This window comes from Microtus pennsylvanicus, chromosome 1, assembly GCF_037038515.1.
Source record: "Microtus pennsylvanicus isolate mMicPen1 chromosome 1, mMicPen1.hap1, whole genome shotgun sequence".
NCBI classification, from domain to species: domain Eukaryota; kingdom Metazoa; phylum Chordata; class Mammalia; order Rodentia; family Cricetidae; genus Microtus; species Microtus pennsylvanicus.
In genome coordinates this window covers 91,548,492-91,573,427 of record NC_134579.1, presented here as the reverse complement: position 1 = coordinate 91,573,427, position 24,936 = coordinate 91,548,492, and the positions used below count along the sequence as shown (strand labels likewise).

Below are 24,936 nucleotides of genomic sequence, written 5' to 3'. Positions count from 1 at the left end.
CAGGAGTCCTCCATGGTCTTATGCCCACCCCCAGATGGGTCTCTTGTACCTACAACAAGCTAAATATGTGAATAGCTCTGTGGCCTAAAGAGCTAATGATGGAACTTTCCCAATCTTGATCAGAGTATGTATGGACTTCGTAACCTAGCTGTTACGATGATATCAAACACAAAAACAGTCCCTCACTAAACCAGAGTGCCCCCAAAGGGTAACATGCTGTGCACAGAACAGCTCGGAGCCACATCCCTCCCCTACAGACAGCAGGCCCTTGATCTCAACTTGGCAGAACTCCAGGTTGGAATCAGGTTCTGCCAGCCAATGCTCCCACCCTTGCCCTGAATTCTCCTCAGCATCCTCTCTAAGTCACCAAGTGCTGGTGGAAACCAGATCTGCCTCACAAACTCCAGCTGGATTCCTAAGTCTCCTGCCGAGCACTCACAGGGTTGACGGAAGAGTCCGGGTTGATTTGCAGTGTGTAGATGTCGTCTGTGGAGTACTGGAAGAGCCCATAATACGGATTCAACATTTCATGACACAGCAAATACAGCCACTCCCTGTGAACAAAGACAGCACAGTTCACGTGTATCCGTTTCCGACTTTTTCTAAGGCAGTCAATGTATGCCACATGGATCCATGCAGAGCCCAAGGAGGCCCGCTGCAGGAGCAGAGTGTCCTTAACTGCTGAGCTAGCTCTTCACTTCTGGTTTCCAAGTTTCTAAGCATTCTATAGTAAAGAGTTTCACAGAGGGAACAGTCCAAGCTGTAGGGACAACTCTGCCCTTAAGACCATAAGCACGGACCACTTTATCTTTTAAATTAACCGTGTGAACATGTTTGTGTGGATGTGTTCACGTGAAGGGCAGAGGTTGACCTCAGAGGTCCTCTCCAGCTTGTTTTGTGAGGCGAGCTAGCCAGTGAGCCCCGGGGTCCTCCTGTCTCCACTGCCTCAGCCCCACAAGCCACTGTGCTGGACTTTTGTGTGGGTTCCAAGGCTTGAACTCAGGTCCTCCTGCCTTTAGGGCAAGCGCTTTACAGACTGAGCCATCTCCGCGCCTGGTCATCACTGGTATAATATTAAAAACTAGATGAACCTAAAACATTAGAAGATACCAAGAGTTTTGGAAATCTGGTGGGAATACATTGGTTAACTTATTTTCTAAATTCCTTTAATGCTTGGATCAATTTACACCAAAAAAAAAAAAATCATAAACCCAAAGCAGCCAAACACAACAACCACTTCCACTGGAAACCGATCAAGGCTGTGGTGGAGCTGCGAGGCACCCTGCTGCAGGATGGATTCAATCCTGCAGATGCTTGAGGCAAAGCGCCTTCCAAACAGACCCCCGAGACAGCGGCCTCAAATTCTATTGTGGCATTTCTTCCTCTTTCAAACAGAAAGTAGGCAGGTCAGGGAGGTAGCACAGACCAAAGCCATCTGTACAAGGAAGTGATGGAAATACACAAAAACCACAGACAGGTTCGACCAAAACATGGCAGATTAATGCTCTCCCACCCTGATTTCCTGCTACGCATCCTCTGAGGACCATGGGCCCCTCTCCTTGGTCCCTAAGCACTTCTTCCCTCTTCTAGTTCAGAGTACAGGAGAGTGGGGACTGAGAACATTCTGCCGTGTGCAGCCGCGCCAAGAGCCCAGGTCACTGTAGAGTCCCCCGGTCTGGCGGCTAGTACATAAAAGCAAGTCCTACAGAACACACAGGTGGAGATGGAAGGGCTCTGGTGAGAGGACTTAATTCTTCATTTTATACTTTATTACAACGGAATTCAAAAAGCTGGTGTGTGATACACTCACTTAGAAACCACCCCAACCCCACCGCCTTTACACACTGGAAGACAGGTAAGGAAACCCTGCAGAAAGAGAAGCACGGGGACAGGAGGAGCTATGGGGAAAGAGACTCCCGTGCACAGCAGGTATTCACTGGTCCATTCTAGAACATCAACGTTTCTCACCAAGAGGAGCTACTGTTGGGGACACACGAAAGAAAAAGTATGTCACACAACTACTCCACAAGGGCGAAGCCAGGAAAGGAGTGGCTGGGGTCACAACGCTGAGGCAACCCAAGTGACACTCAGGCTGGAGAGCCACAGAGGGACCAGGTTTCTAAGGAAATGGCTCTTGTGGGGATTTTCAAGTTTATGGGGATAAGGAAGACAGGCCTTGTTTTAAAAAGAAGCCAGGTGTGGTGGTTCACACCTCTAATTCCAGCACTCAAGAGGCTGAGGCAGGAGGATTACCTTAGGCTCAGGCTGTGCTTTGTATTGAATTCTGGGATAGGGACATGAGAAGGAAAGAGGAACGGGGAGGGAAGAGAAAAAGCAGAATCCACAGACAATGAAATTCTAAAGAGTTAAACAGTATTCTGTAATTTAAGAGTAGAGGGGCTGGAGAGACGGCTCAGTGGCTCAGCAGTTAACAGCACCAACAGCTCTTGCGGAGCACTTGGGTTTGATTCCCAGTTCCCATGGCAGCTCACAACCACTCCAGTCCCAGGGGAATCTGATGCCCTCTTCTGGCCTCTGTAGGCACTGCATGCCGTGGTGCTTAGACACACATGCAGGCAAAACAGCCACACATAAAGTGAAGTCTTTAAGAGAAAATGCGTTTCAGAGGAGCTCATGTGGCAGACATGGAAAACTAAAGGCAGCCCAACAGTAGAGCAGAAGTTAAGCCCAGAGTCCATGTCTGTGACCACATCCCTCTATCAGGAGGAGCGGCCTGACCCTGAGCACCAGGATGATACCAGGTGCTTCTCGGAAGAAACCTCATCTCAAAAGTGAAAAGGGGCAGGGCAGGAAGAGACTTCTCATTATTCTTTCTAAATTTACTATAACTATTCCGACCCAGAATGCCAGCATATAAAATTCCCTTGATACACGTACAATTTGCCCGTGCCTTGCCCCTTGCTGCAATGAGACAAGCCAGGCTGCCTCCCTGTTAAGTTCAGGAGTGGCCCTTGGAGCTCTGTGTTCAGACACGTGAGCTAACGAAGTGTGCTTCAAAGTGTAATCCCGACTGTGCCAAGTAAACAAAGTGACAATCATGGCTTTTCTAAGTGGTGACATCAGCGGCTCAAGTCAGCAGGAGAGGCTTGAGCATCCCGTGGGGCTAACACAGTGGAGCCGGCCACACTCCACTGTAGCACTCGAGAAGTGAAGGGTAAACGGCTTTCCTGAAATTCAGCTACCACGACCTAAGACTCAGGTGGGAAAGGGGATAAACCAGGAGCTCACCGTGCCACTCCACCGTAGTCCAAGCCTTCCTCCCCACGGAACTTCACCATCAGGCGCTTCTTCAGGTCTTTCGGCCGCATCTTCATGATCTGGCGATACGACTCCTATGCATCAAAGCCACGGGTTCAGAAAAATTTGAGGGGTACTGGGGATGGAATCCAGGGTACTGCAAAATACTAGACAAGTCTGCAACTGAGCCACACCCAGCCACTCACTGGGGGAGTCTAGGCAGGGGCTCTACTACTGAGCCACACCCCAGCCCCTCACTAGGAGATTCTAGGTAGGGGCTCTGCTGCTGAACAACATCCCCAGTCCTTTCTCACTTTTGCATTCTGAGATAGGTTCTCACCAAATTTCCAAACTGGAAAACTGTTTCAGGTGGTAATTTCTGCCAAGCATCTCCACAAAGGTGGGCAGGGTGAAGCCCAAACAAAGCTAAGGTTTCACCTCATAACCCACATTATTTTGTGTGTGTAAAAAGTCCCTAACCAAGTAGCAATTTTGACTGCCGGGAACTGGCAAGAAGCAGAACCACTTTCCTTCCTATTCCCAGAGACAAGTCCAGCCCAAATGGTCCCTGTTGTCTCTGAGAAGGAAGTCCCTCCACTGACACTCCGGAAGGGACAAGTGGGTCTGAGGAGAGCACCAGGATGAGAAGTGACCCGCACGTGCTCAGGGTCAGGTCCCAGCGCACAGCAACCAGGCTCTGCACAGCTCCGTTCTCACCATGAAACCACTGAGCACTTAGACTTGTCAGAAACAGAAACGTTCAGCATGAGCCTAGGTCCCTAAAACTCTGCATCTCACTAAACAATAAAACTGATCTCTCAGTGGGAAAAATCTTTGCTAGCTACACTAATCTCAGAGGATTCATATATGCACTATACAAAGAACTCAAACTACAAGGGGAGCTCATTTCACCCGTCAGAATGGTAGACGTTAAGAAAACAGATGCTCTTGGGAATATGGACAAAAGGGAACACCTACACACAGCCGATAGGTGTGCACACTAGTTAGGGCACCATGGAAGTCAGACACCTACACACAGCCGATAGGTGTGCACACTAGTTAGGGCACCATGGAAGTCAGACACCTACACACAGCCGATGGGTGTGCACACTAGTCCGGGCACCATGGAAGTCAGACACCTACACACAGCCGATGGGTGTGCACACTAGTCCGGGCACCATGGAAGTCAGACACCTACACACAGCTGATAGGTGTGCACACTAGTCCAGGCACCATGGAAGTCAGACACCTACACACAGCCGATGGGTGTGCACACTAGTTAGGGCACCATGGAAGTCAGGCTGGAGGTTTCTCAGCGAACCACAGCTAGATCTACAGTGTGGCACACATGTGTTCCAGAGACTTAACTAGAGGATTACACAATAAGTCATCGATGCTCATCCACAACAGCTAAGCTACAGAACAACCTAGGTGTCCAGCAACAGGAATGGATACACACTACATGGTATGCACAGACACCGGATTGTTTTCTCTATAGAATGAAGTTATGTTGTCTGCAGAGAAGTGCAAGCAACTGGAGATAGAGACAGTGCATAAACTAAGCCTGTCTTAGACAAATACCACGTTTTCTCTCATATAAAAAGAGTCCCAAATTTTACAGATACATAAAATCATATACTATCTGCGAAAGTGTTTAGGAGAACAATGGACTATGGGTGGGCAAGAAAGTGGAGGGTGGGGGCTGGGAAAGAGGCACAGAGAAGAGTATGAAAATGTCCGTGTGTGACAGTACCTTGTATAATGAATATCCAGAACAAGAAAATCTTTTTTGAGACTGGATCTCACTGTGTAGCATTGGCTGCCCTGAAACTCACTCTAGACCAGATTGGCCTCAAACTCACAGAGATCCCTTGCCTCTGCCTCCCTAGCAGTGGGATGAAAAGCATGTGCTCCCACATCCAGCTACAATAAACACTAACAGGAATAAATCAGTGACCCAATTCTTCAAATATGAAGCCAAGAGCAGGTCCGCCAAGACGTGGGAGCAGATAATCTAACACAAACCTCCCTGCTTGTTTCTCCATGGGGCTGCACGACTTATCAAGATTTAATCCTTTACCTCAAATATTTCTTCTCTGGAAACTTCTATTCGACAATGACCAGCTTGGGGCTGCTGAAGAGAGAGTTCGTGTCTAAGAACTTTGAGCTTCTGGACTAAATCTCTCTCATATCTCTGGGCAGGAACCTCCTCGTCCTCCATGGAGCCCTCACTGGGCAACTGCAGCGGCTGGCTGGGCTCCTTGAGTTGGCACTGGTGACTGCAAAGAGGACAAACAGCCATCACTAGACAGGCAGAGGGCTGCAGGCCAGCCAGCACCACTGACTCTGGAGACCCCAGCACACACTGCGCTCTTCTATGCTGCTGACAGTGGGCATCAGCCCGAGATAGCTTTGGGGTGCAATAAGGAGATACCCCAATTCTAAGCAGTCATTTATCTGTGTGATGGCTGTTCTTGGTTGTCAACCTGACTTTTTTTTTTTTTTTTTTTGGTTTTTTGAGACAGGGTTTCTCTGTAACTTTGAGGCCTGTCCTGGAACTAGCTCTTGTAGACCAGGCTGGCCTCGAACCCACAGAGATCCACCTGCCTCTGCCTCCCCAGTGCTGGGATTAAAGGCGTGCACCACCACCTGATTGCGGTGTTTTTTTTTTGTTGTTGTTGTTGTTGTTTTGTTTTTAATGAAATCATTTGAAGTAGGAAGACCCACTTCTAATCCGGATCTTTAAGGTGGGAAGATAAACTTTTAATGCAGATATTTTGGAGTGGGAAGATCCACGTCTAATCTGGGCCATGCCTTCTACTGGCAGCCTAGATAAAGGACATGGAAGAAAGAAGCTTGCTCTCTGTCTGCTTGCTCTTGCTCTCACTAGCAAGTCCATTCCATCACTGGTCAGCTGAGAAACCCAGCCTTGTAGACTGAGCAGCTACTGGATTCTTAGACCTTTTGTTGGTAGACAGCCATTGTTGGAGAGGACAGACAACAGCCTATAAATCATTGTAATGAATTCCCTTTCTGTATATATCCATTCTGTAAGTTTGGTTCCTCTAGAGAACCCTGACTAATATAATCTGCTACATTATTACTGAAAATTACAAGAGAAATTGTCTGTGTGTCATGCATCTATATGGGTCATCGATACCAACTGGTGCACTATTGGCAGGGCCTTGGCAGGAATGAAACAAGGCTGGTAGAGGACTTTTACAGGAGATATAAGAAGCGAGGCTGGAAGTGACACCCACTCCTTCTGATCAAGATTCCCAGCCCTATTAACTAAGAATGAAGCTCAGTGACAGGACTCGGGCCATTAGGAACAATGTGGCATTTGCTTTATTCATGTTTTGCCACGAATGCCAAGCATACTGCAGAGCTATGTATGAAGCTGTGCCTAGGGGTGGCACAAAAGATCATGCCCATTTCCACGGCATAATTGCCTGGCAAGCAGCACCAGCAGCAGCAGCAGCAAGCCCTTACAGAATGTGCTGTGCAAGTTTTACTGGAGAACCTCCTTCTGCCATCACCGCAGTGACCTTCACTTAGGCTGCCAACAATAAACAGCCTTAGTAGCAGCCACGCTAATCTCAGGGTTTAAATTATGTCACTAGTCATCAAATATCTACCTTATTTTCTTTGCCTACCATCGAGCAAACACTGCAGTAGATACATTAAGAAAAATGTTAGTGTAGGACTGAGGGAATGCTCAAGTTAAGCTCTTGCTTTGCAAGCATGAAGAACTGACTTCAGATCCCCAGCACTCAAGGAAAAACCCAGCTGTGCTCATCTGTCACTCTAGTGCTGGGGGTGGAGCCAGGCAGATCCTTGCGACTTGCTAGCCAGCTAGATAAGCCAAAAAGGTGAGTTCCAGGTCACCCTGCTCAAAAAATTAGGGTGGAGAATGATAGAAGAAAAACTTGACATTGACCTCCGCACACACCACAGCGATGTTGAGCACTTGCTCCCTACCACACACACACACACACACACACACACACACACACACACACACACACATCAATATTGCTGCAAAGAAGCATCCAATTATCAAGTAAAGAGGCCATCAAAGATATTACAGTCTTACTTCATGATATGGTGAAGCCGTGGGTCTGTAAACTGGGTTGTCCTATTATTGTGATCTACAAAATAGATTCTTCCCGACACTGTACTTCTGACTTCCCAGCCTGGAGGCAATGGCCCAAGTTCATCACAGTTCACACTGTTAAGGTCTCTAGCAAAACGGAACATAAAGAGAGCTTTATCCCACTGAAAACCAAGGAACAGACCAACATTCAGTGCCAGCAGCCACAGAGGTTTCCTGGCAAGGTACCCACATCCCTGTCACAGTGCTACCTGTGCCAACCCCAGTCAGTCCAAACAAACCTCTGGCCTACAAAGAGCAGCAGCACCTGACAGGTAGCGCAGACCTCTCAAGTGTTCATGCCCCCCATAAGGAATGGGGTTACCCTAGGAAGGGCTTTCCTCACGCTATACGAGCAGGAAGCACCCGACTCCCATAAGGAAGCTCTTGGGAATCACTAATCAAACCAGAAGCTAGGTGTAGCTAAGATTCCTCCCCTGAGAAGCTCCTGAGGGCCCCACTCTCTCAAGGCTGGGAGAGGGAGAACAGAGGATGCACTCAATGACACAGGGCCCACAAGGCAGCCCCGTATTCACCAAGTGCTTTCACTTCGGCCCCTTGGTAACTTCACTGTGCTCTAGTCAGAAGGGACCGTGTGCCTGCTCAAGACACATCAGGGATTAACATGGACGCCTGTCCTTTCTTAGATGCATACCGAGAAGCACCTCAGCCATTTGCAGGTAATATTCCCATGCAAATGGCAGACCCTGAATTTTAAATTCAACACCAAAGATAGGAAGCTGGGTCTCGAGGAACAAATCGGGAATGAAAAGGCAATGAGCATTACCCGAGGTGTCTTAGGTAGCAATGCTACTGTAAAAGGAAAATAGCAAAGAAAGAGAGAAACTTAACTCTGGCACAGGGTGGGGCGGGGGTCTCTCTGACCTGGGCTCGGATGTATGGCCTTGTAGAAGGAATTCGTATAGAAAAGCTTCATCTCCCCCCGGAATGGTCCCCAAGGGACTGAGGAAGAGGGACAGTAAAGTAGAAGAGAGAGAGGGTAACAGAGTCTTTATCTTTCCTGTTTCACTTTGTAGCAAGGAAAATTTTATGCATTTACAAAAAAAGTAGAGAGAGATCACAGTAGATGGTCACATGACCAACTTCAAGGGCGACCAAGGCCCACCGTGGTTCCATGCTCCCCCACATATGCCCCTGCCCAGCAAGTCCCAGCCTCCATCTCCCTTCACATGGCAGTTAGAGTCCATGAGAGGGGCTGGCTCTTCAAGCCTGTGAGGCCTACCTGGGGATCCTGGGATCATGCCACGTGCTGACTCCAGTCTGCGTGTGCAAAAAGTACACTTGTCCCTGTACTGTCGTCCTTTGCTCTGCACGAGAAAGGAATCTGAGTGAGTAAATTCAGCTCCACAGTTTCCCACTCCAATCCTATTTTCAGATTCTTAAGCTTTTATTTCATATATGTATGTATGATAGTGTTTTGACACAGGTCTTACAATGTAGACCGAATCGGTCTTGAACTCATGATTCTCCTGCCTCAGTGGCATCCGCAGTGATGTGACCGCAGTGTGCACACTGTACCGCATCCGCAGTGATGTGACTGCAGTGTGCACACTGTACCGCATCCGCAGTGATGTGACCACAGGTGTGCACACTGTACCGCATCCGCAGTGATGTGACCGCAGTGTGCACACTGTACCGCATCCGCAGTGATGTGACTGCAGTGTGCACACTGTACCGCATCCGCAGTGATGTGACCACAGGTGAGCACCACTATACCAGCTTCTTTCAACACTCTTTATGATTACAGAGGAAATGATTACAAGGCCATGGCTGGCTTCCTCAAATCTACTGTGTCCCCACATTTGGGGCGAATCCATTTCTCACTGAGCCACAGTGGATGTCTCCACCCACTTCTGCCACAGCCGCAACCTTCCATCTCCACCATCGTCTCCTAACATGCTTGCATCTGGGTGAGCTGATGATGGGAACCACACCCCCCTTGGTCTTCTCTCCACTGCAGCCACATGGCTCTGCTCTTTCCATCCCCTTGGTGTCCCTTCCATTCTCAAACCACAGACCACACTGCTTGTCTCTCTGCTATGTCTGTAGTTAGCATTTCCACGGGGCCTCTACACAGAGAGAAGGGATGCCTGCTCTGCAGTTCATTACGAGTGTCCCATCCTTACATGGCCACAGCAGCAGAGGGCACAGCCGTGGAAGGTACAGCCAGGCCATTAGCAGCTGTGCACAGGATACTTTAAAGGTTTGAGAGCACAGGCTCTCAGGAAAAGTGCTGATTCCCCAGGGATACAGGGCAAGTTCCTCATTTTCCTGGTTGGTTTTCTGTCAACTTGATAGAAGCTATTTTGGAAAAGAAAAGCTTAATTGAGAAAATTCCTCCATCAGACTGGTCTGCAGGCAAGTCTCTGGGGCATTTTCTTGATTAGTGATTAATGTGGGAGGGCCCAGCCTACTGAGCACGTGAACTTGGATAATGTAAGACTGAGCATGGAGGCCCATGTCTGTGATCCCAGAACTCAGGAGACAGAGTCAGGAGGACTTTGGAGTTCAAGGCCACGCCAGCGAGGACTCCATAGTGTGACCCTGTCATAAACCAGTCATAGCATATCAAGTAGCAAGCACCTCGACATGGCACATCCTCTATTAAGACTGGACAAGGCAGCCCAGTAGGAGGAAAGGGTCCCAAAAGCAGGCAACAGAGTCAGAGACAGCCCTGTTCCTACTGTTAGGAATTCCACAAGAAGACGAAGCTACAAAACTGTAAGATATGCAGAGGACCTACGTCAGTCCCATTCGGGCACCCTGGTTGTCACTTCACTCTCTGTGAGCCCCTATGAGCCCAGGTTAGTTGGTTCTGTCAGTTTTCTGGAGGTGGGGGGAGACGGACTGGGAGGAGAGGAGAGAAAGGAAACTTCAGTCAGGATGTAAAATTAATTAATGGATGAATTTAAAAAGAAAGAAAGCTGGCTGAGCAAGGAGTCAGCATTCCTCCACGGCTTCTGCCTTGAGTTCCTCCCTGACTCCCCTCAGTGACAGGCTGAAACCTGGAAGCCTAAATTGCTTTTCGTCACAGTGTTTATCACAGCAACAGACAGCAAACTAAGACACTCACCATAGCCTTCAGGCAGCTCCGGTGACTGATGGCCATGTGGTCGGTTCTGGGGTGTCTGTAGGGACCCTCGAACCTCAGCATTTCGGAGTCGCTGTACCTGGAGTCTCTGGTCTTGGTTTGGAGACTCCACAAACCTGCAGTTCCCACCTCCCGCAGCTGCACCGGTACCATCTGTATATGGGGCAGGTTCCTCCATGAGGCAGCTGAGCGGCCTTCCAGGGCCTGAGTCTTCATACACTGTTCTGGAAGGGACAGGGCAGAAGAGTAGGTGTGGGAACATCATGGGAGTGCCACGAGACTCCAAGGCCACGTGCACTTGTTCTAGGTCCCTTTAACGACTGACAGTGTTCCCAATGCTAAGTTTCATGACATTTAGGGTGTCCAATGAGAGAAGAGAGAAAGACTCTTAAGTGGAACAAGAGGTCAGAGGGACTACAATTTAGAATAATAGGGCCATACTAGGTAACAGCTCTAAATGTCGGAGAGGTGGAGCAGAAGGTGACTTTTCATTTTTCTTGATTTAATCTAAACACTCCATTTTCTTTGTTATTTTACTCAATGATGAAATCCTTTTTACAAAAAATACCATGACTCTAAGTGTTTTTTAAACAGCCTTGCCCCCCACCCTAGCAGTTTCAAAACAATTTGCCTTAATGAACCACTTCCCTTACTATGGAGTACTTTTTAAAAGCCTCTTATATTGAAAGAGCAAACAATGAGCTTCTACCGAGACCAGTTAGAGCAGGCTGCTCTCCCACCCTCCCCACCACGGGCTGCCCGTCCAGCTCCTACATTCTACCATTCTACCGTACGTGTTTTGGCAGGGACCACTTTTCTAAAGGCAATGACTTCTCCATTATTGCAGCTGAACAAAGGAACATTAACTTTGAAAAACAAAATCAAACATGAGCCACTGTTCAGATTTCTCCTATAAATCATGATAGAAACAAAGTCGAGGGCCGGGGGCGAGGGCTCAGCTGGTGGAGCACTTACTGTGCAAGCAGTGGGGTCCTTGCTACAAAGCCCAGAGTGTGATGGTAATCCCAGCACTGGGGAGAGGACAGGTGGATCCCTGGGGCTCACTGTAGGCCAGCTAGGCTAAATGGTGAGTCCCAAGCCAATGAAAGACCCTGTCTCAAAATCCAAGGTGGGGGCTGGAGAGATGGCTCAGTGGTTAAAAGCACTTCCAGAGGACCTGGGTTCAACGCCCAGCACCCTCACGACAGCTCATAACGGTGTAACTCCAGTTATAGGGGATCCAACACCATCATACAGACACACATGCAGGCAAAACATCAATACACACAAAATAAATCTTAAAAAAAAAAATCCAAGGTGGGTGGCTCCTAAAGAATGGCATCGAGGTTGACCTCTGGCCTGCACACGTGTGAACAGAGTTCCATATTGCTTTTAGTAGCTGTTTCTTGGGCTTTTTTTTTTTAATAGTCCACCATACCTAGTTCAACCTCCCTGAGTTATTTCCTGCATCTTTGGGGGCTAGTCCCTGGGGCAGTTACACCTCCCTTCATAAACCATAGTCTGGAACAGTTTTATCCACACAGCAGTTTTAGGCTCAGAGTCCCTCCTATGGGGAGAAAGACCATGGCTGGCACCATAGGGGCATACGTACCCTTCATTTTCTAGCAGTCCTCTGCAGTCCACCACTGACCCTCCACTGCCTATTCTGTCTCGGGTCTGTAAACTGACTACAATAGAAAAGAAGAGCTTGCATTAGAACCCAGGGATGCTCGACATCCCTGCATTGCAGCACAGTGAGCCACTGACACCCTATACGTGTCCAGTATCATAAGAAGAAACTGAGTTTACATACACCCCTGATGCTTCCACTGCAAAGCACGTCAGGCCAGCAGCTGCACACACCACACACTGTTTCAACAGTCCTTGAAAGCAGAGAGCAGGAAAGCCGCTGAGTTTCTCATGCTCACCGCCCCCCAATGTTTAATTCCATTACGTTAGCTTCCATCTTAAGAAGACCAGGTTTATGTTTAGTGAAGGTACAAGGACACCTTCCGCGCCCACAGTCTAGCTCAATCTAAAGAAACATCCATGTACTGGCCTCACTGGAGCGGACGAGAAAGACATTTTACTCCTAGGTTTCAGTTGTTTGGTTTTTGCCCCCGACACATCCCTCCACAAAGAGAAGAAGAGATTCCAGGTGGGGATGCAGCCCGTGAGAACATTATTAAGTTGCTTCCAGGGCGGATGCACTGCTGTCTTGGGATCTGAGGCATCTGGAGTTGCAGAGTGACTCAGCCTGGCTGCTGCTCCACTGAGTCCATGCAGTACACAGAGCCAGCGTGTGCTTTCCCCTAAGGCACTGCCAAGAACAGGGTGGGCAAGGGGACGGGCAGCTCAAAGGTCATTCCATCGGAATGCCTCCAGCCAACACCGGCCACACTTTACTCTTCCTCTCCACACAACGGAACCCTCTGACTAGAATCGCATCATTGCATTGTTACACATCATCGTTGCTTTTGTCACACAGGAAGGGGCTTCCCTGAGAAAGTCACATATTCCAGCTCTTGCACATGTGGCCATCCCAACTCAACTCTTCAACATGTGGCCTCAGCTCTTAGCACTCCTGGGCAACACAGACACCAACTGTCCATTCTTGTGGCAGTGGCATGATACTCTTAAATCATACCCTCCATCTCAACTGGAGTCACAGGAACTCAGTTTCAATGACAGGATGAAGGGAACCGGAGAAAAGAATGAAAACCACACAAGAGGAAAGGCTTAGTTCTGGAGAGATGGCCCGGATGTGGTCTGCCCTGGAAGCCTGTGCCCCATTGGTACTGGGAGCAGGACGGTGGGTTCCGTCAAAGCGCCCTTTATGCAGATGAGAAAATTCTTACCCACTATTTGGCCACGGACCGCATCAGTATCTGAGGGATTTAGTTTGCATAGATCCAAACGCTGGTCTGCAAACAAACAATTCAAAACTTAACCCAGGGAAGGTCAACTAGAGAGGAAGGCAGGAATTCTGTATTCAGCATTCAAAACAAATAAAAGAAAGAAAAAGATGCCTCCTAAGCTTTCTCCAGCTGCACTGAGAGGCGCAAGAGCATTGGTTCTTACAGCCAGTGTCTTTCAATCTGCTGATGGCATTGGAGAGCAGCCGCACGCAGCCCAGGAAGCCGGCCCCCTGCTTCTTGTGGATCTTCTTGTGGTTCCACACACTGACGGTGATGGAGTCGGTTTTCCCAACGTACCTGCAGGAGCACATGAACTCGTTCGGATGCACTTCTGAACTGTGACAGCTTCGTTTACATGCACGGGGTGGGGGTAGAGCTGCCTGTGTCCCATTCGGCGTGGGAAAAAGACTCCAACCAGACACACGAGCAGTGAGTGTAGGGAACCATGTAGTAATACGCATTCTAGATTTGTTTTTCCTTTATTCATTTGTTTATTGTGCTAGAGATGGAGCCGAGGGCCTCCCACAAGTCAAAGCACGCGCTCCATCACCAAGCCATGTCCTGGACCCTTCGCTGGAAAGTGTTCTTCCCTAGCCATCTGATGCCCAATCCCATATCCCACCCTTAATTTTTTTTTTTTTGAGATGGAGTTTAAATTGCCCAGGCTGGTGTTGTGAAGCAATTTCTTTGGAATTGAAATATTCTACACCAGAGGGAGACTTATTTAAACTCAGGAAATTCTAAAGGAATCCCATTAAAACACAGAAAATAAGAAACTCACAAGTCTCAGGAAATCCTGAAAGTTATCAAATTCATAAGCCCTCCCCCTCATCCCAGGGTTAGTAAGGCTGCTGAGGAGAGGAGACACTCTGAGTTGCAGCGCTGCCTGTGCGTGCTGCGGAGAGCAACAGGGGCATCACTTGGGCTACGTCACCACTCACCCGCCTTCCTATAAGTCAACCCAGTACACACATCAGTCACCGAGTGGGACTCTGGTGGAGTTGTGACTGTGGTCCGCATGAATTACATCTCCACACGGAACAGCTAGATTAACTGGCTCTGTAAACTGGGCAGGCCTTCAACTCAGAATGCTTCTGCGTCAGCCTCTCAAGGTGTCAGAGCCACAGGCCAGCACCGCCAGGCCCAGCACACGACAGGATGGTGTATGACAGCGAACTACACTATAGCACTTCTGGAGGGCAATGAGCTGGGCCTAACAGAGAGTACTAGTCTGCAACAAGGGACTCCATACAACCCCCCAAAATCCATCCAGAGTGCACAAAGGTACAGTCCAAGACATGGGAAGAGAATCACAAATGCAACTACTACTAAAGACCCACCCACGCATGCGCACACAGTGCAGTCTGTGTTACTAATCATTACACAGGGACATGGGTCCATATAAAAATACGATCCTAGGCCAGGCGGTGGTGGCGCACGCCTTTAATCCCAGCACTCGGGAGGCAGAGGCAGGCGGATTGCTGTGAGTTCGAGACCAGCTCTGGTCTACAGAGCTAGTTCCAGGACAGGCTCCAAAACCACAGAGAAACCCTGTCTCGAAAAACAAAAAACAAAAAACAAAAAAAAAAAAAAAAAGATCCTAAATTTGGAATGAATATATGAGACTGCACAATGGGTTATAGAGAAAATATCAATACCAAAAAAGTCAACATTTTCAAAAAAATAACAGAAATATGTGGTCATGCTAATGTACTTTTTAGATAAAAACTACAACTAGATTTAGGTTTCACTGAAAAAAAATGTAGCAGACTGGGGCATGAATCATAGCTCTGTTTGTTTTTCTGCTAAAAACGGCTAGGGAGTTGAAATGTCCAAGGGTCACAGCATCATTCTGTTAAGAACCAAACCATGAAAATCCACGAGAACAAATGCCAAGAACGTCCCAGGGCATTAACTGTAAAGTTGGCAATATGAGTCTGCTTGGCCAGCCCTTTGGCCGTCAGTTAAACAGTCAGCCATCTATTTTCTTTCTCCAGGATGTCTCTTCAAATGACTTCACGCCTGCTTTTCTCATGCCCCAGAGCCTCATGGGAGGTTGACTCACAAGTCATAATGCTGGTTCCACTTTGGGTCCAAGGTGTTTTTCACAGTGTCGGTTGAGTGGCACTGCCCAGAGCCGTCCACAACAATCTTGGCAAAGGGGTCAGGGAGTCCTGCAGGGAAGAGAGCAGACATACCCAAATGAGATCAGTCTACCTGGTGGCACAGTGGCACCTCCCTGCAGAGAGACCAGCAACATCACCCATTGGGTCACTCCTCACTAGTCTCTTTTTGAAGGCTAGTCTCCATTAGCAAGGAGAGTTCGGAGAAGGTCACATCTTCACACATGAAAACAAGCTCAAACTCAAACGCCCATCTCTGCTGAGTTTCACATTTTAAAAACTGCTTTTATTTGTGTGTGCCTGTGTGTGTGTGTCTCTGTGTGTGTGTGTGTCTGTGTGTGTGTGTGTGTGTCTCTGTGTGTGTGTGTCTCTGTGTGTGTGTCTCTCTCTGTCTCTGTGTGTGTGTCTGTGTGTGTGTGTCTCTCTGTGTGTGTGTCTGTGTGTGTGTGTGTGTCTCTGTGTGTGTGTCTCTGTGTGTGTGTCTCTGTGTGTGTGTCTCTGTGTGTGTGTGTCTCTGTGTGTGTGTCTCTGTGTGTGTGTGTCTCTGTGTGTGTGTGTCTCTGTGTGTGTGTCTCTGTGTGTGTGTGTCTCTGTGTGTGTGTCTCTGTGTGTGTGTGTCTCTGTGTGTGTGTGTGTCTCTGTGTGTGTGTCTCTGTGTGTGTGTCTCTGTGTGTGTGTGTCTCTGTGTGTGTGTGTCTCTGTGTGTGTCTCTCTCTGTGTGTGTGTCTGTGTGTGTGTGTCTGTGTGTGTGTCTCTGTGTGTGTGTGTCTCTGTGTGTGTGTCTCTGTGTGTGTGTCTCTGTGTGTGTGTCTCTGTGTGTGTGTGTCTCTGTGTGTGTGTGTCTCTGTGTGTGTGTCTCTGTGTGTGTGTCTCTGTGTGTGTGTCTCTGTGTGTGTGTCTCTGTGTGTGTGTGTCTCTGTGTGTGTGTCTCTGTGTGTGTGTCTCTGTGTGTGTGTCTCTGTGTGTGTGTGTCTCTCTGTGTGTGTCTGTGTGTGTGTGTGTGTCTCTGTGTGTGTGTCTCTGTGTGTGTGTCTCTGTGTGTGTGTGTCTCTGTGTGTGTGTGTCTCTGTGTGTGTGTGTCTCTGTGTGTGTGTCTCTGTGTGTGTGTGTGTCTCTATGTGTGTGTCTCTGTGTGTGTGTCTCTGTGTGTGTGTGTCTCTGTGTGTGTGTGTCTCTGTGTGTGTGTGTCTCTGTGTGTGTCTCTGTGTGTGTGTGTCTCTGTGTGTGTGTCTCTGTGTGTGTGTGTGTCTCTGTGTGTGTGTCTCTATGTGTGTGTGTCTCTGTGTGTGTCTCTGTGTGTGTGTGTGTGTCTCTGTGTGTGTGTGTCTCTCTGTGTGTGTGTCTCTGTGTGTGTGTGTGTCTCTGTGTGTGTGTGTGTCTCTGTGTGTGTGTCTCTGTGTGTGTGTCTCTATGTGTGTGTGTCTCTGTGTGTGTGTGTCTCTCTCTGTGTGTGTGTCTCTGTGTGTGTGTCTCTGTGTGTGTGTCTCTGTGTGTGTACTGCGAGGGTTACAAGTGCTGGCTCTCCTGGAGCTGGAGCTGCAGGTGGTGAACAACTCGTGAGGACGCTGGGACACACATATGCCGAGCTGCCTGTCTCCAGCTAGCCCCATCCCTGTTGATCATTAAAGGGACTGAATAATGTAAGAACAGAATCTATGATGAAGTAAATATCCGAATAGTCACAGTCCACAGGAGTTTGACTGATCGTTTGCCTATGCTAGCTGTGGCATCATGGAGTCCCCAAGACTTAATTGGAGAAAGTCCCTAAATTCTAGCATATGCATCCAACAGGCTTATAACATGAGACAAGTGGTAAGGCAGCGGGTTTTAGAAAGAGACTGGCTTGTGAGTCACTCCACTTTGGAGATCCCTGGCCACTTGGATGAAGCTTAAGTCCCCTCATCCTGACAATGCGGATAATGCCAAGTAAGCACTGAGTCCCAGGCACTAGAAGTGGGAGGTTTCAGGGCTGTGGGTGCTGATGTCACCGAACGTGGGCACACGCAGGGGCACAGCCCCTACTTCTGTACACTTCCTCCCATTACACACAGTTTAAAATGGGATTTAATTTGCAAACCTGGACTGGCAATTTTAGTCAAGCCAACTACGTTGTAAATGCCTGATCAGAGATTACTACCCTTCCCAGCAGAGAGCAAGGTCCTCCCAACTACAAGGTCAGGAAGCAGGATCCATGGCCACGGCTACGGCTGGGCATGGCTAGGATGGAGGATGAGATGAAGGCTGTGTGCAGCTGGGAGATGTTGGTCAAGCTCCGGATTCCTAGACATTGAGAAGACTACACCCAGTGCTTTGTAAAAAATTAAATGTCAGGGCCAACAAGCTCTAAATCCAATGGTGGTACCAACATGGTAGAAGGAGAGAACCTACTCCTGCAAGCTGCCTTCCAACCTCCACATCCATGCTATGGGAGCATACACACGCAGACACACACACGCGCACGTGCACACACGCACATAAGAATTAATTTTCAGAAATACATAAATCACATTATACAAGAGCAAAGCTGGGTGGTACTTACTGAAGAAGTCTTTCTTTGCAAGGTTCTTGGCACATAATACTGAAAACAAACAAACACGGGAGTTAACATTGATAGAGCAGACTTCCATCACATTTAGTGTTTGCAATGGGAGGGAAAAAATCACCAGTTAATGTGCCAGCGATCTCTCAAACTTAGTGTCACATTAGACAGGCATCCCTAGCAACTATCTAAAAGTATCTTTCCTCAAGCTGAGGAATCAACAAATTTAAATGCTGTAATTTAAGCTTGAAACATTAAATGCATAAACACAGAGACAGAATTACTGGTGTGTTTTAAAGCTAGATAAACACCAATTTTTTTTTTTTTGGTTTTTCGAGACAGGGTTTCTCTGTAGCTTTGGAGCCTGTCCTGGAACTCCCTTGGTAGACCAGGCTGGTCTCGAACTCACAGAGATCCGCCTGCCTCTGCCTCCCGAGTGCTGGGGATTACAGGAGTGTGCCACCACCGCCCAGCGATAAACACCAATTTTTAAAAAGGCTTGGTGCATTTACCTCGGAACTATAACAACAAAAGGAGCTATGCATTCTGGGTATTTGATAATGGCACCTTGTATGTGCATGTGTGTACGCACGCACATTCGGGGATGGAACCCAGGGCGCTGCATCTGCTGAGCACACATCTGCCACTCATCTACAACCAAGCCTGGACTTTTGCAAGCATAGACTCTGGTACATTGAAGACTAGAAAGCAGGAGGCTAGTAGGAAACACAGCTATTTGCAGAATGCTGTGGAAAAAAGGAACAGGCTGCATGTTAAGGTTGTACAGGATGCAGATGGTGGTGGTGCAGACCTTTAATCCCAGTACTCAGGGACAGAGGCAGGGGGATCTCCTGAGTTCAAGGACAGCCTGGTTTATACAGCGAGTTCCAGGACAGCCAGGGCTACACAAAGAAACCCAGTCTCATGATAATTTAAAAAAAAAAAAAGAAGAAGGTGGACTAGTTGGTAAGAGGACTCAGCAGGTAAAGGTACTTCCCACCAAGCCTGACCACCTAAGTTCAATTCCCAGGAGCCCACAGGTGGAAGGAGAGACCTGATGGATGGACTCCTGCGCCATACCCAGCATAAATAAATAAATGCAACAATTTTGCAAAGAAGATAGAAGGGTGGTGGTGTCAGCGAGAATGTAACTGACTGGATGAGTGAAGGGCTCATAACCATCATGAAGCTGAGGCAGGAGGACCGTGAGTTCAAGGACAACCTGGGCTAGTTAATGAGTGTCATGCCAGCTTGAGCCCAGGCACTGCCTCAGACAAACAGAAGGATGGATGATGGATGAATAGATGATATATGTTGTCACAGAGCTGCCACTCGGCAGGAGCGCTGAAGAGATATGCACTTTTCTGTTGCACTCTTTTACAAATCTTGCTAGTTTTTAAGGATACGATGGTCTATGTTCATACCACATTGTGTATTTTTCCACTTAGTTCTTAAGAAACAGCTGTAGGGACCTCATCCACACACCATGCAGTTCTTCCAGTTAGACAGCACACAACCTGATGTGTTCCTGCACACATGGGGTTAACAGCTGTCACCAGGGCCAATTTTCAAACTTTTCTATCATCTCCGAAAGAAGTACTGTCCCATAAACACCACCTCTGTCACCTCAAACTCTTCAGCCTGAGGCAACAGCTGGTCTGTTTCATGGCTCTGATAATTTGCCTAATTCTGAACACTTCTGATGGTTGGACCCACAGGCTGTGTAGGAGCTGAAGGCCGGTACTGTGTTAACTTTCCCTAAGGAGACCAGAGTAAGCATGAGCTCACCCCACACACAGAGCCCTGGGTTTGATCCTAGCAACTCCCTAAACCAGGTGCAGACATGCACACCCATAATCCCAGCATTTGGGGGGTGAAGGTGGGAGAGTATTGAAGGCCATCCTCTGCTACACAGTGCACAAGGCCAGCTTGGGCTACCTAAGATCTTGTCAGAACTCTGAACCTAGGACACCCCCATCTGCTACCTCACCAGCCTCAAACGTTACTCACCAAGGCTGGGCCCCAGTTTTCTGAGGTGCTGGCGCCCGATTACTTCTGAATGGAGTAATTCTGATCTCACTTTTCAAAAATAAGAATCATCATTCATATTTACAAAGCTACTGATGTTTTCATTTAGAGCTCATTTCAGTGGAATCTGGTTACATCATAAAATGGAGACAGTTTGGTAATGTTAGCATGAGGAAAGCCTTGCCTCGGTTTGTGTACAGGTCACTGAGGGCCCTGAGTCTACTTTAAAGAAACAGAATTTCTCCTGCTAAAATAATGGCTGCCAATTTGCAATCTCCATCCTCTCTTGGTTCCTCTGCCTCCCTCCACAAGAGGGATATGGAGTAATGAATGCTCACTCTTCCTACAATGCAAAAAGTCGCCGTATACAGGAGGCCACCTTTACCACGGGGTCACTATGGAGGCCAGCCTGAAGGAGATTCTCCTGCCTCTTCCTCCCCAGTGTTGGGATTAAATGTGCTCACCATCACGCCTGGCCCTGCCCCTTGTTTCAAGTTATGTTCTACTCACACTGGGGCTGTAGGGACACAGCAATGAGTCGAAGACATTTACTCGGTATGGAACCAGGGCCGGGGCTCAGCTGGCAGAGTGCTTGCTTAGCATGCATGAAGCCCTCGGTTGGTTTGATCCCTAGCACTGCATTAAGCCCTGTGTGCTGGTACAGGCCTGTAATGTTAGCACCGGAGGAAGAGGCAGAGGGATCAGGAGTTCAAGGTCGTCCTTAGCTGTATGGCCAATGTGGGGGCCAATACGGACTATATGAGAACTGGCATTTAAAAAAAAAAGTGGAGAGAAAAATTAATTTATGGAAAACTCAGTTATTTTCCAGAGCAGGCCACTGTGCAGCTGTTGCCATCTCCGCTCTCTGTTTTGGTTTTCCTTGAGGCTGCGTCTCAGGTAGTCACGCTAGTCCTGACCCCATTATATAGCTGGGAATGACTTTGGACTCCAGATCCTTCTGCTCCTACCTCCCAAGGCTGGGATTACTAGTCCTATTCTCTACCCCTGTACGGGTGTGCACCGCCAGGCAGGGCTCACCCAACTCTAATGTGGCCCTTGACCTTGGCCCCAAGTCCCCTCTCCTGCATCCCATGGTTTCCTAAGCACACTCCACTGCTCTCCCAAGCCGTGGCCACAGTAAGAGTAATAACAGCATGTTCCTGAGTGTATAAAATCGGGAGAGGAGCCTCACTCACAAAAGGGCTATTTGTGAAGACACAACATCAGGACTGGGAGCTAAGAAAGGCTCAAACTTGTTTTCGTATTTTACTAGTTTCCTAGTCTCAGTTTCTAGAAACTGATGCTGCAACTTTTAATTTTTTCTGTTATGGAGATTGAGTTTCACTACATAGCCCACTGGGGCCTCAAACTCATGGCCAACAATCCTGTCTCAGCTTCCCAAGTACTGGAATTACAGGTACTGTGGTGTTTGGCTGTCTGCTACATTCTCTTTACTACTTTCTCTTCCTCTTAAATATCAAAATTCACCATCTTTCTTCTTGGTGGCTCCTGACTCTGTCATTTTCTGTGTGTATATATCAATATGTACTGTTTGTGTGTGTGTATGTGCATATGTGTATGGGTTCTCATGCACATGTGCAAGACGCATGTAGTGGCCAGAGCTTAATGTCCCTATGTCCCTGTGTTCTGTGTTCTTCAATCTCTTATTAGTTTTTAAGTATTTCTGTGTGTGTGTGTGTTCTGTGTGTGTGTGTACACAAGACTGTTCACGTCACAGCAAGTGTATGGAGGTCAGAGGAAAACTCTATGGAATTACTTCCCCCTTCCACCCTTCCATGAGATCTGGGAAACAAACTCAGGTCATCTGGATTTGCAGGGCAAGTGCCTTGACCAGCCAAGTCATCTCACTGGGCCCTCAGTTTCTGACAGAGTTTCTCGTTGAAATTACAACTCAGTGATTTGGCTACACTAGTTAGCAGCAGCCTGGAGATCTGCCAACATGTTTTCAAATTCCAAGCACTGAGATCACAAGCACATACCACTGCACCAAGCTTTTCATGTGTGTAGGCCACCATGTAGTCTCAGCGTGTAGTCCAAGCTGGCCTGGAACTCTGTCAGCAACCAGACTCATCCTGAACTTGCCATCCTCCTGCCTCAGGCTCCATCAGGTGCTAGGGTTACAAGTGTGCACAACCCAACCATGCCTGGCCATAGGTCCATCTTTTGAAACATACCTCATGTCCAAGAGCCTAGAAACTCTGTATTACATGATACTTCTCCCTGTGTTCTAAGGCTTTCCGCCCCCTCATATCACATGACTTTCCACTCTTCCTTGGCCTCTACTTCTATACATCTGAGTATGGCTACTCAGGTCGGTTGCCGGGCGCTTCCCCCATGAAGCCTCACTCGGGCCGGGGTTTCCCCAGCATCCCTCTGGCTGCCAATGAGCACAGACAGACAACCAGTTCAGTTTGGACAAAACCCAACTAGTCTTTTTTTTTTTTTTTTTTGAGACAGGGTTTCTCTGTGGTTTTGGAGCCTGTCCTGGAACTAGCTCTTGTAAACCAGGCTGGTCTCGAACTCAGAGATCCGCCTGCCTCTGACTCCCAAGTGCTGGGATTAAAGGAGTGCGCCACCACCACCCGGCCCCCAACTAGTCCTTTAAACAGTTAAGGTGCTCACATTCTGACATTAGGCCTTTGTCATTTTTCCACCTTAAAGTGTCCTTTAATTAATGGTTGAAAGGGACATGATGACATAGACACAATGTGGAGGCAGGAGGACCAAGGGTTACAGGCCTCCCTCGTGGGAGAGCTTGCCTCTAAAAGGAAGAGGAAGAAACAAAACAAACAAAACTTAAGGTTTGAACACTCTTAACATAGGTGGCCTTGCCACCCCAATGAGGCGGGTCCTCTGAAGAAGGCCTCTGCCTTTAGAAATGGTCTGGCTGTGGCGATGGCTATGGCATGCACACGCAAAACAGGGGCCTCATGAAAAAGAAGGAAAAAAGAAAGAAAAATAATAGTGCCAACCCCTCCCAAAAAATTATCATTGCAAAGCTTATTAACTTGTTACTACCATTTTTTTGTTAGAGTACATGGGATGTGGCTCAGCTGCTGGAAGAGAATGCCCAGGGCACACAAAGTCCTGGGTTCATCCTCAGCGCCACATAAATCACTCAAGCCTCTAATCCCCAACACTCAGAAGGTGGAGGCCAAAGATTTTGAGCTCCAGGCTGGCCCAAACTACACGGTGAGCCCATACCACAAATCTAAAATTAAACAGTCTTTAAGTGACAAGGACCACAAAGAACAGAAGTTCTGTTCAAGGCAGGGGATGAGATCCTCATGTTCAAAGCCACAGTCCCAAAGCCACTAACTTGTAAATTCTCATACAAACTTAGGAAATCCCCAACTGTGCGGTAAGAGACAAAGATGAGAACTGGGGAGATGAGCACATACCGGTCCTCTACCTGAGTTTGGTTTTCAGCGCCCATCTCAGGCAGGCCACACACCTACTGTGACGCTAGCTAGCTCTGAGGGTCCAACGCCCTCCTGCATCCCCCAAGGGCACGAGTGCTTGTGTGTGTGTGCACACAATTAAAAATAAATGCTTTTTTTAAGAAGCAAAAATGAATTAACAGATAGATAAAACATACATGATCACATTGCAGCTTGTAGCTAAACAGACTGGTGACGTCAGACTGCAGCATGGGCAGAGCTGCATGAGTGACCTAGCAAATACCGCTCCCCAGCCCTCAGCAACTTCTCCACAAACACAAACATGCCAACTATTCAGACGCCACTAATTGAGAAAACTTGGGTTCTACGTGCATCAAGCTACAAAGGAACAGAAGCCCCTATGAACTACTGCCATGGAGTACGCAGCACTGAGTTGCACGTATGCCCCAGAACCTGTAAGGAGAGGTGGAGCTGCTGTAGCAAGATTGTCTGGCACTGAGGTAGCTGCCTTGCCTGCCCCACAGCCTCCTACCTATTACTGCCACCTATGGGCACCTATATCACTTAATAAGTACTTTTGGGCCACAGAGATGGCTCAGTGAATAAAAGGCGCCTGCTAGCAAGCCCAACAACCTGAATTCAAACCCCAAGCCCCACACAGTGAAAGGCAACTGAGTGCCACACACATTAAGGACATAATGCATGAGTGTGTGCACACTGCAAGTTTTTTATAAAGCACTTCTACTGGATCTCACAGGATGAGGTAGCATAAGACCAGGGCATGATTCCTTCTCCACCTCTGTGGGTTAAAGCGTCTGACTCGGTGGCTTATGCTGTCTACCCTAGTACCAGGAAGCCAATCTCTCCAGACCTGGTCACCTAACCCACTCTGCCTCGTCACCAGGCACCACCATTTATGTCTCAGAGGCTGAAACCAAATCCCCTGCTGCCCTGTAGCCTGCACCAGAGAGAGGGCTATGATTTTATTCTTCCAGGCATGTCCCCATGGCCGGCTGTAATGCCTGGTACACAGAAGCGACTTTAGAGACAGTGGCTACACAGACGGACTAGGTGATAACCCAGCACAGTTCCCTGTAACACTAACAGATAGATTCAAGAGGGCAGAGACTGTCTTTTGACCCATTGCACTCCAACCACAGCACAGGGCCCAGCCTAAGCCAGTGTGTCATAAACGCTGAGATGAATGAAATAGTTGCTAGTCTGGTTCAATGAATGAAGGCAATATATCTGTTAGTCCCCACAGTGACACACCTGGACCCTGTAACGTCTTCCTCAAGGCTGGGGTTCAAAGCTTGGTGGCTCTGCATCCTGCCAAAGCTGCTGTTTCTCAAGGCAGCACTGGTGACAAGAGTCCGGCACTAA

At 48.2% G+C, this 24,936-nt stretch overlaps 1 protein-coding gene across 4 annotated transcripts in view; it reads right to left on the bottom strand.

Moving 5' to 3' along the window:
- Positions 1-24,936, bottom strand: part of Smurf1 (SMAD specific E3 ubiquitin protein ligase 1) — a 98,368-nt gene that overhangs the window by 9,417 nt on the left and 64,015 nt on the right. For 2 of the 4 annotated variants that reach the window (XM_075973196.1, XM_075973205.1), the window contains exons 2-13: positions 18,104-18,142; positions 15,507-15,615; positions 13,605-13,738; positions 13,382-13,447; positions 12,136-12,211; positions 10,506-10,747; positions 8,655-8,739; positions 8,297-8,374; positions 7,355-7,501; positions 5,339-5,537; positions 3,250-3,353; positions 440-554 (exon numbers count right to left, since the gene is read on the bottom strand). In XM_075973196.1, the coding sequence (XP_075829311.1) occupies positions 440-554; positions 3,250-3,353; positions 5,339-5,537; positions 7,355-7,501; positions 8,297-8,374; positions 8,655-8,739; positions 10,506-10,747; positions 12,136-12,211; positions 13,382-13,447; positions 13,605-13,738; positions 15,507-15,615; positions 18,104-18,142 (1,394 nt within the window). The remainder of the gene's footprint in view (positions 1-439; positions 555-3,249; positions 3,354-5,338; positions 5,538-7,354; positions 7,502-8,296; positions 8,375-8,654; positions 8,740-10,505; positions 10,748-12,135; positions 12,212-13,381; positions 13,448-13,604; positions 13,739-15,506; positions 15,616-18,103; positions 18,143-24,936) is intronic. The other 2 variants (XM_075973213.1, XM_075973220.1) reach the window with 1 other exon arrangement.